This window comes from Thermomyces lanuginosus (assembly GCF_041956635.1).
Source record: "Thermomyces lanuginosus strain ATCC 200065 unplaced genomic scaffold VTN49scaffold_41, whole genome shotgun sequence".
In the NCBI taxonomy this organism is placed as follows: Eukaryota; Fungi; Ascomycota; class Eurotiomycetes; order Eurotiales; family Trichocomaceae; genus Thermomyces; species Thermomyces lanuginosus.
Window position 1 is genome coordinate 40,366 of NW_027192375.1, and position 17,241 is coordinate 57,606.

Below are 17,241 nucleotides of genomic sequence, written 5' to 3' on the forward strand. Positions count from 1 at the left end.
ATCGCCACCTACTCAGACTTACTTTCTTTCTTTTCTTTTTTTTTTTTTTTTTTCCCTCGGCAGACTGGATGAATCTGCCTTTCCAATGTTTGTGTTCGATTCCGCCTTGGTCGTTGAGAGACGCGACTCAGTTATATCAGTAGATCCCACTCATTTTGACGCGGAATACACTCGATTCCCGCTGCGGCGCGAACCATCGTGCGGAGAAACGTATTTCCAGATCACATGACTTCGATTCACTCGGTTGGCTCGGAATCTTCTTGATTCAAAGTTCGGAGAAGAGGAGGCTCCAGCCAGCTCGAACTGCGGGAGAACTGGAGTTTGGGGGGTGGCCCGCAATACGACAACTGAACTACTCCGTACTCCGTATTAACCTAAGCTTTGGAGCTTGAGGCAAAAGAGCCTCACCAGCTGCCCACCGGCTTTGACATCAGACCTCTCCGATCTAGATAACCATTTCGCAATTTTCCTTGCGGCAAATCTTCCAACCCATTGAATTACTGGCCGACTCGAATACATCATTGCTAATGAGAATGCCGCTAGGGTGGATGCATTGTGGATCACGATCTGGGTCCTCGTTGTTGCCATGTAGCCGGAACTCAATCATTCTCACCGGTGAGCGCACGTGCTGGACTAAGACGGTTTGCCTGCAGCAAGGTGCAGTGAAGCAGAGATCAACTGGATTGGCCAGAAATTCCCTTATGTAATCAAGCTAGTCAGTGACGCTTGGCGCCAAGCCAAAATGGATAATCACTAACCTTTTATAGTAAAAGCCAAGGTATTAAATCCCAACAAGCAGAGAGCTAGTGGCTACAACATCAACCCATTGCCGAAATTTCTTATCCCCGGTGATCTTTGCGTTGGAGAGATCAATCGTTATCTGCGGAGACCTGATAAATACGAGTGTTCATCAAGCTCACGCCCGGAGAGTATTTGTACCAATTGAGACCCTCCATACCTCTCTTCCTTTCGCATCCATACTACCTAGTAGTTGCTTGCTCTCGTACATAATCCATTACCAGCGGCACTACGTCGCTACGATATTCTGACATCAGGCTTTAGTGCATGGTATTATTCTCGTGCATCATGTCAATGACAGACAATCCCAATAAACACGATCGAGGACGTTTTCCTCTGAGCGCGCCCGCGCACACCCTGCCTGCCGACGTGGTGATCCGCGAGCTGGGCACCAAGCTCGACGAAGGCCTCGACAAGGAAGAAGCCGCCCGCCGCCTGCGCGAGTATGGCCCGAACAAGCTCGACGAGGGCGAAGGCGTGTCCATTGTCAAAATTCTCATTCGCCAAATTGCCAATGCAATGATGCTAGTTAAGCGACCCATACCCTAAAGCCCTGCCACCCTTTTTGTATTGGGACTTTTGAATTCTGATCCATTGTCTTACAGGTCTTGATTTTGGCCATGGCGGTCAGTTTCGGTATCCAGTCGTGGATCGAGGGCGGCGTGATCACGGCCGTCATTGTCCTCAACATTGTCGTCGGCTTCTTCCAGGAGTATGCCGCGGAAAAGACGATGGAGTCTCTGCATTCGTTGAGCTCACCCACCGGTGTAGTCTCGCGAGGCGGCCAGACGTTTTCCATTCCATCTTCGGATATCGTTCCGGGTGATATGGTGGAGCTGAAGATGGGTGATACGATTCCTGCGGATCTCAGGTTGGTCTAGATATCTTCGGGTTAGCGATCAGAAGCTAATGAATACAGATTGGTCGAAGCGGTTAATTTTGAGACCGACGAGGCCCTTCTGACTGGTGAATCCCTTCCGGTGCAGAAAGAGCACGACGCGACCTTCAAGGAGGACACCGGTCCCGGTGACCGCCTGAACATCGCATTCAGCTCGACCACGGTGACACGCGGCCGTGCCCGAGGCGTGGTCATTGCGACCGGCATGGCGACGGAGATTGGCTCCATTGCGGCTGCTCTACGTGCCAGCAAGTCGAAACGGCGATCAGTCAAGCGTGGGCCCGACGGCCAAACCAAGAAGCGGTGGTATTTGCAAGCATGGGCGTTGACCGGCACGGACGCGGTTGGGCGATTCCTCGGCGTGAACGTCGGAACTCCGTTGCAGCGGAAGCTCTCCAAGCTCGCTCTCCTGCTGTTCGGCGTTGCGGTGCTCTTTGCCATCATCGTCATGGCGGCTAACCGCTTCAGTGACCACAAGGAAGTCATTCTCTACGCCGTTGGAACGGGTCTGAGTATGATCCCTGCCTGCTTGGTCGTCGTATTGACGATTACTATGGCCGTGGGTACGAAGCGCATGGTTGAGAGGAATGTCATTGTCCGGAAGTTGGATTCTCTGGAAGCCCTGGGCGCTGTGACGGACATTTGCTCCGACAAGACCGGCACTCTGACACAAGGCAAAATGGTTGTCAAAAAGGCATGGATTCCGTCCAAGGGCACGTATTCAGTGGGCACATCCAACGAGCCGTTTAACCCCACGGTGGGCAGCGTGACTTTTACTCCTGTTTCGCCTGTGCAGTTTGACGAAGAGAAGGAAGGACCTGCAGTGGATAATCCGGAAAGCTTGGTGCAGGATAATGTGGCACTTGAGCACTTTCTCGATGTGGCGTCCATGGCGAACCTTGCTCACGTCTTCCAGTCCGACGACAAGCAGTGGAACGCCCGCGGTGAGCCGACTGAGATTGCTATTCAGGTGTTTGCGTCCAAGTTCAACTGGAATCGCGACAGGTGGACCAAAGGCCAGGACGCCGTTTGGCACCAAAAGGCAGAATTCCCGTTTGACTCGACGGTCAAGAAGATGTCGGTCATTTACACCAAGGTAACGCCTCAGGAGGAGCGATCGATGGTCTTCACCAAAGGCGCCGTGGAGCGAATCCTTGACTCGTGCACAACTGTCCTCTGGGATGCGGACTCGACGACGCCAGTAACCATGACCGAGGAGCACCGCCAGAAGATCCTTGAAAACATGGAGGCACTTGCTAGTCTCGGTCTGCGTGTTCTGGCCCTTGCAAACCGGCCGTACAAGGAGGAGCGGATCCTCGAAGATTCGGACATTGAGCGGGAGACCGTGGAAAGGGACCTCTGCTTCCTGGGCTTGGTTGGTCTCTACGACCCCCCGCGTCCTGAGACAGCGGGGGCTATCCAAGCATGCTACCGGGCCGGTATCACTGTGCACATGGTCACGGGCGACCACCCGGGTACGGCCAAGGCGATTGCACAGCAGGTGGGAATCATGCCCTCGGACCTGAGCATGGTGGCGGCGGACGTGGCGGAAGCGATGGTGATGACGGCGAGCCAGTTCGACCGGCTCAGCGACGAGGAGATCGACGCACTACCGATTCTGCCGCTCGTTGTTGCCCGGTGCACGCCGCAGACCAAAGTCCGGATGATCGACGCTCTGCACCGACGAGGCCGTTTCGCGGCAATGACGGGCGACGGGGTCAACGACTCTCCGTCGCTGAAGCACGCAGATGTGGGCATTGCCATGGGCATGACCGGCTCGGACGTTGCCAAGGATGCGTCGGACATTGTCCTGACGGACGACAACTTCGCGTCGATCCTCAACGCCGTCGAGGAAGGACGACGCATCTTCGACAACATCCAGAAATTCGTGCTTCACCTGCTGTCGGAGAACATCGCGCAGGCGTGCACGCTGCTGATCGGACTGGCGTTCCAGGACCGCAACGGACAATCGGTGTTTCCCTTGTCGCCCGTGGAGATTCTCTGGATCATCATGATCACGTCCGGCATGCCGGACATGGGACTGGGTATGGAGGTTGCCGCTCCGGACATCATGGACCGGCCACCGCAGGGCAAAGCCGGCATCTTCACCTGGGAAGTGACTCTCGACATCCTCGTCTACGGTTTCTGGACCGCAGCGCTGTGTGTCGCGGCCTTTACCCTACGCATGTGGGGGTTCGGCGACGGCAACCTTGGCGCAGACTGCAACTCGCGATGGTCGGAGGACTGCGACCTAGTGTTCCGTGCCCGCTCCACGACTTTCGTCTGCCTAACCTGGTTCGCGCTCTTCCTCGCCTGGGAAATGGTCAACATGCGGCGGTCGTTCTTCCGCATGCAGCCCAAATCCACCCGCTACTTCACCCAGTGGATGTACGACGTCTGGCGCAACCAGTTTCTCTTCTGGTCTATCATGGCCGGATGGATCACCATCTTCCCCATCATCTACATCCCCGTGATCAACCGGGACGTCTTCAAGCATACCGCCATCTCCTGGGAATGGGGCATCGTCTTCGTCGAGGCCGCCATTTTCTTTGCCGGTGTCGAGGCGTGGAAGTGGGCGAAGCGTGTCTACTTCCGACGCAAGCTCCGCGCGTGGCGAGAGGCCCAGGAACCGATTGCCAGGGTTCTCTAACGATGGCTTGGCCTTGCCTACGGGCGAGGCCAGCACCGCGAGGTGCGTCTATACTTCCTTTTTTCTTTCTTTCTTTCTTTCGGGGGGTTGAATAAAAGAGTGGAGAGAGTCGAAATTTCGGGTGAAGAGTCGACGCAAGCGAAGTGTCGTTCTCTTCCTTTTCTTTTCTGACCTCATTCTTTCATGATCTACACGTTGATTTTGTTTGAGCTACTCACTGTCTTCATTCGTTGCAAGCTCTGTCTAAAACTGTCTACCTACGTCTCTGGCGAGATTCGATCCCTTCTAGATTGTCAGAACCGTACAGAACTAGGATAGCAAATAAGAAAATCCAATACATATCTGAGAGAGAATCAACTTTCAGCTGTAGATCTCTTTTACTCCACTCTTACCGAAAGAGCTTCTCGTAGTAAAACAAAGTAAACGTCATAAGGTATCCCATGATTCTTCAACGACGAGGTATAAGGTACTCTACACCATACAATACAATGACCAAACCATGAAACGTAATAAAAAAAAAAAAGACAAGCCATGCAACTCCCACTCCCGATAACATTAATAGAGCCCATCAATGAATGAAGAATGCATGACACTTTTTCTCCTCATCTTGCAGAAGAAAAGGCGTTGAATAAAAGAAAAGAAGTCTAAAGCTCGTCATGAACGCTCGGCTCCTCATCGTCATCAGCGCCACCAGCACCTGCACCATAGAGCTTGCTCGTGATCGGGTACGCCACGCTCGACAGCTTCTCGCGCTGTTCCTCAAAGTCCTCCTGTGTGGCGCTGGCGCCGTTCTCATCGAGCCAGTCGAGGGCTTCCTTGACGGCTTCGCGGATCTATTTCTCGTTAGTCAATAAATTCGACTCGCGATTCGGTCGGCGGAGAAAGGGGGGTACGAACCGTCTCCTTATCATCGTCATCAAGACGTCCACCAAGGCCGGACTCATCGTTGATCTGGTTCTTGAGCGAGAAGGCGTAGTTCTCGAGCGCATTGCGCGCCTCAATCTTGCTGCGGGCAGCGCGGTCCTCCTCGGCGAACTGCTCGGCTTCGGCAACCATCCGGTCAATCTCCTCCTGCGACAGGCGGCCCTTGTCGTTGGTGATGGTGATGGACTCGGCCTTGCCAGTGCCCTTGTCCGCGGCGCTGACCTTGAGGATACCGTTGGCATCCAGGTCGAACGAGACCTCAATCTGAGGAACGCCACGCGGCGCCGGCGGAATGCCCGTCAGCTCGAACTTGCCGAGCAGGTTGTTATCCTTGGTCAACGGCCGTTCACCCTCATCTGTTTCAAGTTAGTGACCCTGCAATAACAACTCGAAGGGGGAGTGGGGTTACGTACAAACTTGGATGAGGACAGTTGGCTGGTTGTCCGCCGCAGTCGAGAAAATCTGCGACTTGCGAGTGGGAATGACCGTGTTGCGCGGAATCAGCTTGGTCATGACACCACCCGTCGTCTCAATACCCAGGGTCAGCGGGTTGACATCCATCAGGACCACGTCGCCAGTGCCCTCCTCGCCGGACAGCACACCACCCTGAACAGCAGCACCGAAAGCCACGGCCTCATCTGGGTTGATACCCTTGCTGGCCTTCTTGCCGCCAAAGAACTCCTCCAGCAGCTGCTGCACCTTGGGAATGCGTGTCGAGCCGCCAACCAGGACAATGTCGTTGATGTCGCTCTTCTTGACCTTGGCATCCTTAAGCACCTGCTCAACCGGCTTGAGCGTCCGCTTGAACAGATCCATGTTGAGCTCCTCGAACTTGGCGCGAGTCAGCGTCTCCGAGAAGTCCTTGCCCTCGTGGAACGCCTCAATCTCGATGCGCGTGGACATCTGCGACGACAGCGTCCGCTTGGCCTTTTCAACCTCGCGCTTCAGCTTGCTCATCGCCTTGTTGTCCTTGGTGACGTCCACGCCGTGCTTCTTGTTCCACAGCTTGACAAAGTGGTCGACCACCCGCATATCAAAGTCCTCGCCACCGAGGTGAGTGTCACCCGCGGTCGCCAGCACCTCGAACACACCGTTGTCGATCGAAAGCAGTGACACATCAAAAGTGCCACCGCCCAGATCGTACACGATGATCTGACGCTCATCGCCCGTCTTGTCCAGACCGTAGGCAATCGCGGCCGCCGTCGGCTCGTTCACCACACGCAGCACGTTCAGACCCGCGATCGTACCGGCATCCTTGGTAGCCTGGCGCTGCGCGTCGTTGAAGTACGCGGGCACCGTCACGACGGCGTGTGTCACCGTCTTACCCAAGTAGCCCTCGGCAATCTCCTTCATCTTGGACAGGACCATGGCCGAAATCTCCTCGGGGGTCAGGATCTTGGGCTGCTTGTTGACGTCCACCTTGATCACGGGCTTGCCATCCTTGTTGACGACCTCGAACGGGAAGTGCTTGATGTCGCGCTGGACGTCCTTGTCGTCGAACTTGCGACCAATCAGGCGCCTAGTAACAAGTCGGTCAATTTCTCTCATAGATAAAATCAGAATAGCATTGTCACTTACTTCACGTCAAAAATCGTCCTCTTTGGGTTCGACGCAAGCTGGTTCTTGGCCGCGTCGCCGATCAGTCGCTCCTCATCGGTGAAAGCGACGTACGACGGCGTGATACGGTTGCCCTGGTCGTTGACGAGAATCTCGACTTTGCCATGTTGCATGACACCGACGCAGGAGTATGTTGTTCCCAGATCGATACCAATGACTTTGACCGTCAGCATCAGCACCTCAGAATTCGCAGTGAGAAGAGTTTTTCTTACCCGTTCCATAGTTCTCCGTCACATTCGTCTCATCCGCAGCATGAGCCGTCCCCAGGAAAGCCAGGGGCGCAATGAAAACCAACAACAGGTACAAGACGGTCGACCAGGCGAACGGCCTGGACGCGCCGTCGTGCCGCGATCCTCTCGACATGGCGTGGAAAGCGAGCACGAATTAACAGATACACCGGTCGGTTTTTTTCTCTCGCCCAAGCAATGCAGGGGAAAAAAGAAGAGAGAATAACTACTAGAAAGAGTCCGACCTGGTTGGTTGAAAGAAGATCGAGAAATCAAGAGCTCCGTTCTTGAATTTAATCTTTTGGAGGCCCGGATCGGCCATGCTGGCCTTTCCATTAAGGTTATTTCTCGTGATGTGATTGGCGGGTGCCTTACTGTGCTGACTAAGATTACGACCAATCAGAATTGCAGGAATGGCCCATCAGAACCGCCTTTCTCCAGATTCCGCTTCTTTGATCTTCGAATAGAATCATCACCAACCAAAGAGGCCAAATGTCATTTTCGACAGTGAATCATTTAAGAGCAGAAATTCTAGATCTAGCCATGGTATTCTCTATTTCCCAGTCCATGTCATAGACATCCAAGTACGTATAGCTATAGATCCTCAAGCAGTCCAGCCGCTACTGTCTCCCCACCTGCTCGTAGAATGATCCGCGCGGGTGCTTCCAATGGTACCGCCTGATCGACCTCAACCTCCACTCGTGCCACTGTGCCCGGACCGACGATCTTGGGTCTCTTCTTCTGCACCGCGCCCGAACCCTTGTCAAGGCTGGCCACCAGCCGGCGGATGCGACCAGGCACATGTAGGCGGCCGCGGTGCAGGTCAACCGGCATTGGTGTCAGATGGTCAAAGGCGAGAACCTTGGCCGAGAAGGACTGGATGTTGCGCACGGGCGCCGTCGGACTGCAGACCACATCGCCAGACCGTAGCTGTGCCGGGTCGATGTTGGCGAGGTGCAGCACAACATTCTGCCCGGCAACTGCCCAGGCGGCGGACTCGTCGCCATCGCGCTCGATGCCCTTTATGAGCGCGGTGTTGCCGCTCGGCATGACCACGATAGAGTCTCCGACCTGGAGATTGCCTGCGTCGATCCGTCCGGAAATGGAGACAGGATTTTGCACTCCGCCGCGGAAGACGTCGCCGACGGTCATCCGCAGCGGTTTGTCCAGCGCGTGCGACGCCGGTTCCGATGCATCTAACAACTCAATCAGCACGGGCCCGGTGTACCACGACGCTTGCGGATCTTCGCTGCGGCGCGTGATGTTGTCGCCACGGAAGCCCGAGCAAGGTACAAAGGCCAGGTTCCGCGCCTGAAAGCCGGCCGTGGTCAAGAAGGCAGAAATTTGCTGTTCGATCTCGTCGTACCGATCCTTGGACCACCCGACAGTGTCCATCTTATTGACGCAGACGACCACACGGTGCACACCCATACTTCGCACCAGGAGCGCGTGCTCCTTGGTCTGGCCCCGAAGACCAGACTCAAAGTTGCCCGTGCTAGCATCGATCACCAGGACGGCGAAATCCGCCTGACTGGCGCCGGCAATCATGTTGGGCACAAAGTCGCGATGACCTGGTGCGTCCAGGATCGTGAAGCGCGTCTTCTCGGTCTCAAACCGGTTCAAGGCAACGTCGATCGTTACGCCACGCGCTCGCTCCTCAGACCCTTGGTCCAGCACCCAGGCCAGCGCAAAAGAACCTTTGCCGATCCTCTCGGCTTCGCGACGATACTTGTCGATAGTTCGCGAGTCGACCGCATTTAAATCTACTAGTAGCCGACCCATAAGTGTACTCTTACCCGCATCCACATGCCCTTTTTACCAGCTGTTAGTAGTGTCCAAATCATATAGGATCAGAATCACGTACCAATTACTACGAAACTGGCAGACTTCTTTTCCTTCGACTTCTCGTATTCAGCCAACACGTCTATATCCTGTCTTTTGACCTTGACCGGTTCCTCAACCGATAATGATTTCACTCCCGACGTAACCTCCTCTGTCTTCTGATCAGCGAGCGAGGACCCCTTTGGCGTCGTCGCCGCCGCCGGTTTTGAGGAGGACTTGAGGCCTGCCGGGACAGTGTCAACCCCCGACCGTGCCAGGACGTCAGCGGATCGTCAAACCTTTGGCTGCGCTCTGCGCGTTGAGGACGACGTCATCCGGACTAGGGCCTGTAAAATCAAACGGCTCAGTTAGATCTTCGCCGTAAACATGTAGCACATCCACGCTTGTCCCAAACAAATGGCTAGGCTCGGCCGCGGGCGCTGCGCTCCCGACTATGGTGGCGGCGAAGGTGGACGGCGGCGCTCGCAGCGTCGCAGCCTGCAGCTGGAGCCCGCCATTCTTTTGCTCTACGCTGTCCGGTTTCTTCTCCGCCGGCGCTGCAGCAGGCTGTTCTCGTGTTGACGGCAGCCTTTGCTCTCCCCGCGGCTGCGGCGGTCTAGATGCGAGCCGACTTGCTAGGGCTACTCTTGCCGGTGCCGGTTTCTTGTCGTTTGTCGTCGACAACCGCTCCATCAACGACATGGCCGGTTTTCCGGCCTCTGGTGAGGCGCCATCTTGCGCTTGACCACTTGCTGCTGTTTTTTCTGCCTCTTTCTTCTTTCGCGCCGCCGCAAGGGCGGCCAGCTTGGACACTTTCCCTTCTTGCTGCGGCGGCGCGCCGCCCATCAGACCCAGCCGGGGATACAGCGGTTCGATTAGGATCTCCGCTTTTCGGTGCGCAGGGACATTCAACCATGGCGAGTCTCGAAAGAACTCTCGGGCGGAGAAGTGCGCCGGCGACGATTGCGAAGGCGAGCAGTAATTTTCAATCGGATATGCAGGCCACGCTGGTAGCACTACCGACATCTGTTAGAATTATCGACCGAACAAAACTCTTTCCGAGCAATGAGTAGTCAGTGCAAAGAAACGGCAATCAATGCGATGTGACTTACCCATAAATACCAAGTGAAAAGACGAATCCAAGCACCCGCGATCGCGAGCCCAGCAAAACCACAAAAAAATCCCAATAGATTGCAGGACAACATACCTTTTGCCTTCCCCTTTGCTGCTTTCGCCGCTGTCGGAGCAGCAGTCTTTTTCGCTTCTTTTGCTTTCTTGCCTGTTCCGACTCAGCATGCTGCCGACGAGTCTCTCTCCTCCGGAGGATATGACCAACCCCGCAGGTAGTTTACAGCTTTATCCACGTCATTGTAGTAATGCCACAGCGCCTCCTGAACCTCCTGTCTCGATGCGCTGACCCCTGGTTGTCCGCTGCGTAGTTGCTCGAGAACTTCGTCTGTCAGGGCCTCGAGTTGTTCCTGTTCCTCGGGATCGAGCTCCTCGTCGTCATAGTCGTCGTCGAGGTCGTCGTCATCGTAAGCAACGGATTTGACGCGGTGGCGGGACATTTGCTGAGATCTATTTCGTTGAAATAATCAGAAATGAAGGGCCGAATAAGTATGGAGGGTGGCTATTGTCGTGGTGACGTCGAAGTGGGCTGATGAGTTGAAGCACCCCCGATCGAGGAGATCCGATGGCGGGGTTGGATCTCCGTCGAAGACTCGTACTGGGCCTTCGACGACAGTGTGTCCACCACTCCATGTAGTACCTACTAGACATTAATAAAATACGTATTGAGAAGCCTCATCTATTCTATTCACTATCTGATCATCATCATATAGTCATATCATCATCGTAGATAGCGACTCATACGATCCAGACATTTCTCCCGAACTCGGACAGCATCGTATACAGGCTAATCATCGCAACGGGCTCCCCGTCGAGAAGAAGTCTGTCGATGCGTTACCCCTGAAGGTGCTACTGCTTGGCGTGAGCACGTCCGACCGCCGAAACACGTGGCGCGACGGCGGCGTTGACGGCCGACTCGGCCCGATATCGGGTGTGTTGCGGCCATTTCCGTTCGGCGCGGTTCCCGGACGAACACCAGCAGTAGCCGCCGGGGCCGTCGTGGTAGCAGGTGTACCGTCAGGATTACGAGGCGGCGGCCGGAACCCGAGCCGAAGACCCTCGCGGAAGATCTCCTCAAGGATCTGTGACACAACACCGGCGTCTTCATACTCTTGGAACTTTTTCCACAGGCGGAGAGCCATGCGGGCGTCCTCGATCGAGTCGTGGCCGGTGCTGCCGGACGAGTCATCATCCTGGATGTATTCCTTGAACACCGCCCAGGCCAGATACCGCAAGCTCAGACGTCGGTTCTTCGCCGGATGGAAGTAGAGGAACTGCGTATCAACCGTCTGGGCCTTCGGCACGCGGATGTTGATCTTGCGGAAATCCGACGCCAGACCGTGTCCAACAAAGACGCAGCCCAGGTTGAGGAGCACCCACAGCTTCTTGTAGGCCACTTTGAGCGGCACCAGGTTGTGCTCGCTAACCCGTGGGTCCAAGTCGCCGGGCTTGATGCCCGAGTACTGTGTCACGTAGTCCACGATCGGTTCCTTGATTGTGATGTAGTCATCGATGAAGGGGACGCCTTCCCGCTCGCCGGAGCCACGCAGCACTGACACACGAGCCAGACCGCTCTTGCTCGGCCTGATAATCTCGTGCGAGCCGTCCGCTTTGACGTCAATTTCGGCTTTTTCGAGATCCACAAACTCGGTGTCCAGCGCAACAGGCGTACCGGGCTTGGGGAGCTCGTCAGGCTGAAGAATCTGGCACGACTCGACAAGACGGCCATTACTACAGTGGTTAGTTTCATGACCCAGGTTCGAAAACAGTCCGAAAGGGAGACGTACTTTATCGACCACTCTTGGAACAGTAACGTCGTGTCCAGCTTGTCCTTCCACCCATCATCGACCTGGTGTCGCGCACTCTTGACCTGATAGGCCAGCACGCACGGATGCTTCCACGGTTCACTGAACCTCAGCGCCTCCTCACGGCTGACCTCCGTTACCAAGAAATCATTAAAGAGATGCCAGCTGTTCTGCTCTTGCGGCTCCCGTGATGAGATGCTGACATTGACAAACGAGACCAGATGTGGCTTATGATGCTCCGGGATGTCAACCTCCACGACTATCCCAACCAGCTCGTAGATGGTCATCCGAGGATCTCCCTTTTTCAAGTCATCCCCCTCGAAGCAAAACACCTGGCCGTTCTCGACTACGATACCCACTTCCTCCGGCAACCAGCCTGGAGTCGCCCACAACTGCCGGCACATGGGACTGTTGGTCATCATCGTGTTCAGCAGAAGGACGGGAGGCATCCGCTGGATAGTCTTGCGGATGGCGACCTGCTGGTACCTGCGACAAATGCTACACCAACCCCGGTTTTGTGTCTCGCGTTCGATACTTGCCTTTAGGATGTTAGAGAACCGGTATGTTTGCGGCGGCCGCCGCGAGTGTTTCATATCCATAGTCGGGTAAATCAAGTCGTTGACCAGGGCATTCCCCGGCCGGATGATTTCGTTGCGGCAGTACATGCACCGGATCGCTTCAACAGCGACAGTTGTCATGTTCTGCTGCGTAGCATCAGACTCGGTAGAAATCTGATTCAGGAAGAACCGGTTGATATTCTGGATCGTAAGGGACAATGATTTGTTCGGCAGGTTCTCTTCGAAAAGCCCCAGATTAGACGCTTCACGATAACTGCTAAATGCCTTGAGCAAGTTTGTGGCCTGGCAGTTCTGTCCGTTGGCCTTCTCGAGCATGTCAAACAGATAGCCCAACTCGCACAACAAACAATTTTCTGTCATGCAGCTGCTAGCGGCATGGTGCAGCGCAAAATTGCGCATCAACGGGATGAACTTGTACAGCTGAAGGAGGGAGTTTGTAAATGAGTTTGCAATATGCGTCTCCAGACCAGAAAAGTTTGTTTTGTTATAGAACCGAAAATCAAAATCATCCACTCCAAACTTGCTGTACTTGATCTCGACATTGCTGTACTTGAGCAACGGATCCTCTTCGCCATCGCCGCCGATCTTAGCTGCAGACAGAGCATCGGACACCTCGGCGACTGATCCGTCGCCTTTGCGCGGCGACTCACGCGCCTTCTCACTCAGGAACTTCGGAGCCAACAGCGCCGGTTCTGAAAAGATTGCCTGTCTAGTATCCTCGACCTGGTACCGGCGTCCCTTTTTCGGGTTTGCAGCGTAATGCCCCAGCTCCGCAGGCCGCAGGAACGGGATAATAGACGGATCGATCGTGGGTGGCGGACGGCCAACGTCGAAGACGAGATGGCTAGGCCATGCTGAGAGGAGCTTTTCATGATAGTACGGCATGCCGATCAGATTCAGCGGCGTGTCTGGCGACCAATCCAGGGACGGCGCGCGTGGCGTGACGTCTGCAAACTCGGTCTCCTTGCTCATCTCGTTGAAGTGAATCTTGGTGGGCGAACCCCAGAGATGGATCATGCACTCGGCGTCATTGATCGCCAGCGCCTCGCCGGACTGCGAGATCTCCAGACCGAGCATGAAGCTGACGTTGGCCTGCCGCACATTGATGATATTCGGATTCATCAGATCCACTACCTGCAGCTGGCCCGTCTGCGACGCCACGAAACTCGTCGTGTGTAGCCGCGGATGCATGCGCACGTAGGCCGCGCCTGCGTGAAACGGAATCGGCGGCAGCGGCGTTAGCGTCTTGAGATCATACACATTAGCCAGTGGATCGACGATGGGCGTGCCCAGATGCCGCATGGAGAACCCGCACGTCACCAAATAGTCATTCCGCGCGTCCATGTCGTTAACAGCCGCACCATGAGCTTTCCATGACTTGACCACCCGGTAGTCCGTCAAACTGATCGCATTGACCGCACCAGTGTCCGTCGCCGCACAGAGGTAGCGGCTTTTCTTCATCAGCGTGTAGTTGACATCCGTCGGCACCTGATCAACCACCTGGCCTTTGTCAATGTCCACGACCAGCATGGACCGCTGGCAACCGGCCACGATGATACGGTTCGTCTGCGCCGTGAAGCTCATGCAGCGCAGGTCGACCATGTCGGGGTGCTCCAGGTGCCATCGCGTCAGGCCGCGGCGGCTGACCATGTGCACGCTCCGAGATGACAGCGAGAGGACGCCTTTCTCATGGAACAGAAACTGTCGCACGGGGCCCTCGGTGACGGGATGCGCGCGGACCGAGGTGTACCGCTGGAGTTCGGGGCCGTAGAACGACGTGATGCGACCCTATCATAGCAGTCAGCAACACCGTCGCCCCCAGAAGAAGAGAAAGAGAGAGAGAGTGTGTGTGTGTGTATGCCCTCACATATTCATTTCCCACCCACAGCAACTCCTGTAAATCATCAAACGCAAACGCCGTCGCCGTTGTCGGCAAAACATGCGGATTCGGAGGCGGCACCGCGACGCGCGCCACTTCATCCCAGTCCGCCTCCATGACCCAGCCAGTTCCTCGTTTAACCCAAATTCCGAGTGTTCCGTAATCCCAATGCCTCTGACTCGGTCAGTCTGCTGTCTTCATTCGTCCCGTGGGCGGAACATGCGCCCCCATCGTTGATTCACGGCGAGTTCGATGGTTCGAGGCTCCGCGGTGCGGTTTTCTACGATTGAAAGACGCGTTCTCTGGGCGACCAGCTCGGGCGAAAATATAAAGGCTAATCCGAGGTTTTAGAGCAACAAATCTCAGCTAACCAATTCGCTCTGGAGATGCGTCGGGAACAACGCTGCGATGAGGAGCTGGAGACGGTCACGTGATTATATAAGCCCTGAGATTTCTAACCCTAACTACTCGTATGATGGCCTTATGTCGAGCAAGAAGAGCTGGATAGTTAAGAAAGATCATATTTCATTGCACCGAAGAGATAAAACCGTTATATGCGGAATAATGAACACGAAGGCTCCAGCCACAAATCAGGAAAGTGAAAGTTCATTCATGTCATTGTACAAGCATGCAAGGGTTTGGTATCACTGGACACTGGAAACGACCAAGCAGTCTCCGAGATCCTTTTACCGATCCTTTTCCCAACATGCCATATTCGTACAGTCTCCCAGCACGACGGTGGATCGCCGGTTTAACGATAGAAACCCGCCGGGTTTGCTTGAGTGGGAGACTGCGAATGCGGATACGGCGGGTGATGCTGGGGATACGGCGGATTGGCATTTGGATTGGGCGTAGATTGTGGGTACGGAGGGTTGGCAATATTGGGATTCGAAGGGGGCGGCGAATGCTGCGGATATGGTGGATTTGGATTGGGGTTCGCGTTGTTCGGCGGCGACTGAATGCGAGGATCCTGCGGCGGAGGATAGTAATGGGCCCCATTGGGCTGAGTGGGTTGAGGAGGCTGAGAATCTACTACAGGTTCATGTTAGCCAGGCGTTCCCAATTTCTTAGTATCCGTTGCCAGATACGGCGACCCAACACACCTTGTGGCCGTGGGTGATAGTATTGGCCCGGATCGTGCTGCACAGGAGCCGGCGGCCCATGCGGACCAGGCTGACCAGGCTGACCAGTCGGTCCTGGCGGTCCTGGAGGAGGGTAGCCCGGCGCGCCAGTATGGGGAGCTCCAGCATGCGGCGGATAGCCATAACCAGGCTGTGGGGTTCGGCCATATTGCTGGGGCTGGGCGGAGTGCGCCATGGATGCCTCAAGGAGATGTTCGTAGTCTCGGCGCGCCTTGATGAACTTTTCATTCAGCTGTGTGAACTCATCTGCAATCAAATTCGTCAGTGAAATTGGAGAACGATGGAAGGGCGAGGCTCAATATACCTTTCTTCTGCGAGTACTTGGCAATGAGTTCGATCAGTTTCGGACGGATCGCCAGAGTCTGGTGGTACAGCGTCGTGATCTCCTCGTTGTCCTGGATATTTAGATCAGAACTGCTAGTGCTCAGCAATGTCAGCAGTTTCTCAACGTTCTTGATCTGCCCAAACACCTCTGCCTCCATTTGCGCCTCGCGCTGGAGGTCTTCTGGGGTCGGATCGGGCAGCTTTTCAACGTAGTTGAGCGGGAAGATTCCAGTCTGGCCGCGCAGAGAACCCTTCCACCAGTCCTTGTATACGGACTCCAAGACAAAGATGATGTCACCTTTCCGGAACTGAAGCTCACCGGGTTCGGAAGGCTGGAAGTCGTAGAGCGCCCGAACGCGGGACACGGTCGACGCGGACGTGCCGGACGGAATCGCCTGAGATGCGGGTGCTTGAGTCTGCGCTGTTGGAGGTGCCGAGGACGATGTCGGAGCAGCGGATCCTGACTCCGTCGTCGACGGACCGGTCGCGGACTTGTTGCTATCTCGGATAGACAGAGCTAGGGCCATTTGAAGCTCCTCTTCTTCTCGTTGTCGATCCAAATCGGTAATCTGTTGTTTCGTCGGTTTCGACGGAGGCTGCAGATTGGGATCTGAACGAAGTACACACCGGTCAGCCATGTTAAGCCTGGGAATGGTAGCGATGAAGGTCGCAACGCACTGGTCGTCTTGAGCTTCATATAGGCCTGCTCCATAATCCCGAGATCCGGGTTACTGGAGAACATTTCCGTCCATTCTTGCATGCGCTCCAGGATTTTCGACTTCACTTGCTGGTGTGTATTCTTCAAAAGTCTGTCAACAAACAACATTCTGGGACAAGGAAACAAAGCCACCACATGGGTACGGCGGAATTACCCGATCATTTGCCAATCGTAGCAGAGCTTCGGTGAAGCTCCGCGACGCAAGTTCCCGATGAATCTTGGAGCCGCAGTTTTGGGCAAGCGCGTTTGCGAGCTGAAAGATTCATCCAATAAGTAAGCGCAACTGTCGCGTCCGACCGGAGAAAGACCTGCGAGTAGTCCACCAACCTCGAGAGTGTATAATTGCACGTTCGCATTTCGATGTGTGAGTCGCTTGATGACGGCGGCGACGGCATCCTTGGCTCTGAGGACAAGTCAGCTACGAGGGTCGTCTCAGCCCGAGCTATCTCGCTGATGGCGCCATACCCGGCCTCTTCCGCGTTGACTTTATCGCAGACGTCCTGGCATCGAGGTCAATCTCTGCTTCCACACGGCACCTCCAACGATGGTCCGTACGAGAATATATTCCCAATTCTCCGATGTCAGGTTCTCATCGGTCGCCTTGGCTATCCGCAGCAAGAATAGTCAGCCGGTCGCAACGGAGAAACTCCACAGAAAATCAGCCCATCGCTGATATCGAGCCGCAAACTCACCGACCGCTTCGTCGTAGGCGTTCTGCTGCGTGCGAAACAT

At 55.3% G+C, this 17,241-nt stretch overlaps 5 protein-coding genes across 5 annotated transcripts; 1 reads left to right on the forward strand and 4 right to left on the reverse strand.

Annotated features, from left to right (window-relative positions):
- Positions 1-1,086: 1,086 nt before the first annotated feature.
- VTN49DRAFT_6642 (uncharacterized protein) lies at positions 1,087-4,346 on the forward strand (the record flags this gene model as incomplete). The annotated part of the gene is made up of 3 exons (XM_069414823.1): positions 1,087-1,326; positions 1,404-1,669; positions 1,718-4,346. The coding sequence occupies 3 exons, from the start codon at positions 1,087-1,089 to the stop codon at positions 4,344-4,346; spliced, it is 3,135 nt and encodes a 1,044-aa protein (XP_069265298.1).
- Positions 4,347-4,990: 644 nt separating this feature from the next.
- On the reverse strand, positions 4,991-7,250 carry VTN49DRAFT_6643 (uncharacterized protein; the record flags this gene model as incomplete). The annotated part of the gene is made up of 5 exons (XM_069414824.1): positions 4,991-5,179; positions 5,244-5,626; positions 5,684-6,789; positions 6,849-7,044; positions 7,100-7,250. 5 exons carry the CDS (start codon positions 7,248-7,250, stop codon positions 4,991-4,993), a joined length of 2,025 nt encoding a protein of 674 aa, XP_069265299.1.
- A 458-nt stretch (positions 7,251-7,708) lies between these two features.
- VTN49DRAFT_6644 (uncharacterized protein) lies at positions 7,709-10,503 on the reverse strand (the record flags this gene model as incomplete). The annotated part of the gene is made up of 5 exons (XM_069414825.1): positions 7,709-8,925; positions 8,979-9,179; positions 9,235-9,951; positions 10,143-10,214; positions 10,272-10,503. 5 exons carry the CDS (start codon positions 10,501-10,503, stop codon positions 7,709-7,711), a joined length of 2,439 nt encoding a protein of 812 aa, XP_069265300.1.
- A 351-nt stretch (positions 10,504-10,854) lies between these two features.
- Positions 10,855-14,442, reverse strand: VTN49DRAFT_6645 (uncharacterized protein; the record flags this gene model as incomplete). Its single annotated transcript, XM_069414826.1, has 3 exons — positions 10,855-11,794; positions 11,851-14,234; positions 14,314-14,442. 3 exons carry the CDS (start codon positions 14,440-14,442, stop codon positions 10,855-10,857), a joined length of 3,453 nt encoding a protein of 1,150 aa, XP_069265301.1.
- A 634-nt stretch (positions 14,443-15,076) lies between these two features.
- On the reverse strand, positions 15,077-17,241 carry VTN49DRAFT_6646 (uncharacterized protein; the record flags this gene model as incomplete). The annotated part of the gene is made up of 9 exons (XM_069414827.1): positions 15,077-15,357; positions 15,429-15,713; positions 15,772-16,401; positions 16,470-16,590; positions 16,664-16,762; positions 16,837-16,912; positions 16,975-17,009; positions 17,065-17,114; positions 17,202-17,241. The coding sequence occupies 9 exons, from the start codon at positions 17,239-17,241 to the stop codon at positions 15,077-15,079; spliced, it is 1,617 nt and encodes a 538-aa protein (XP_069265302.1).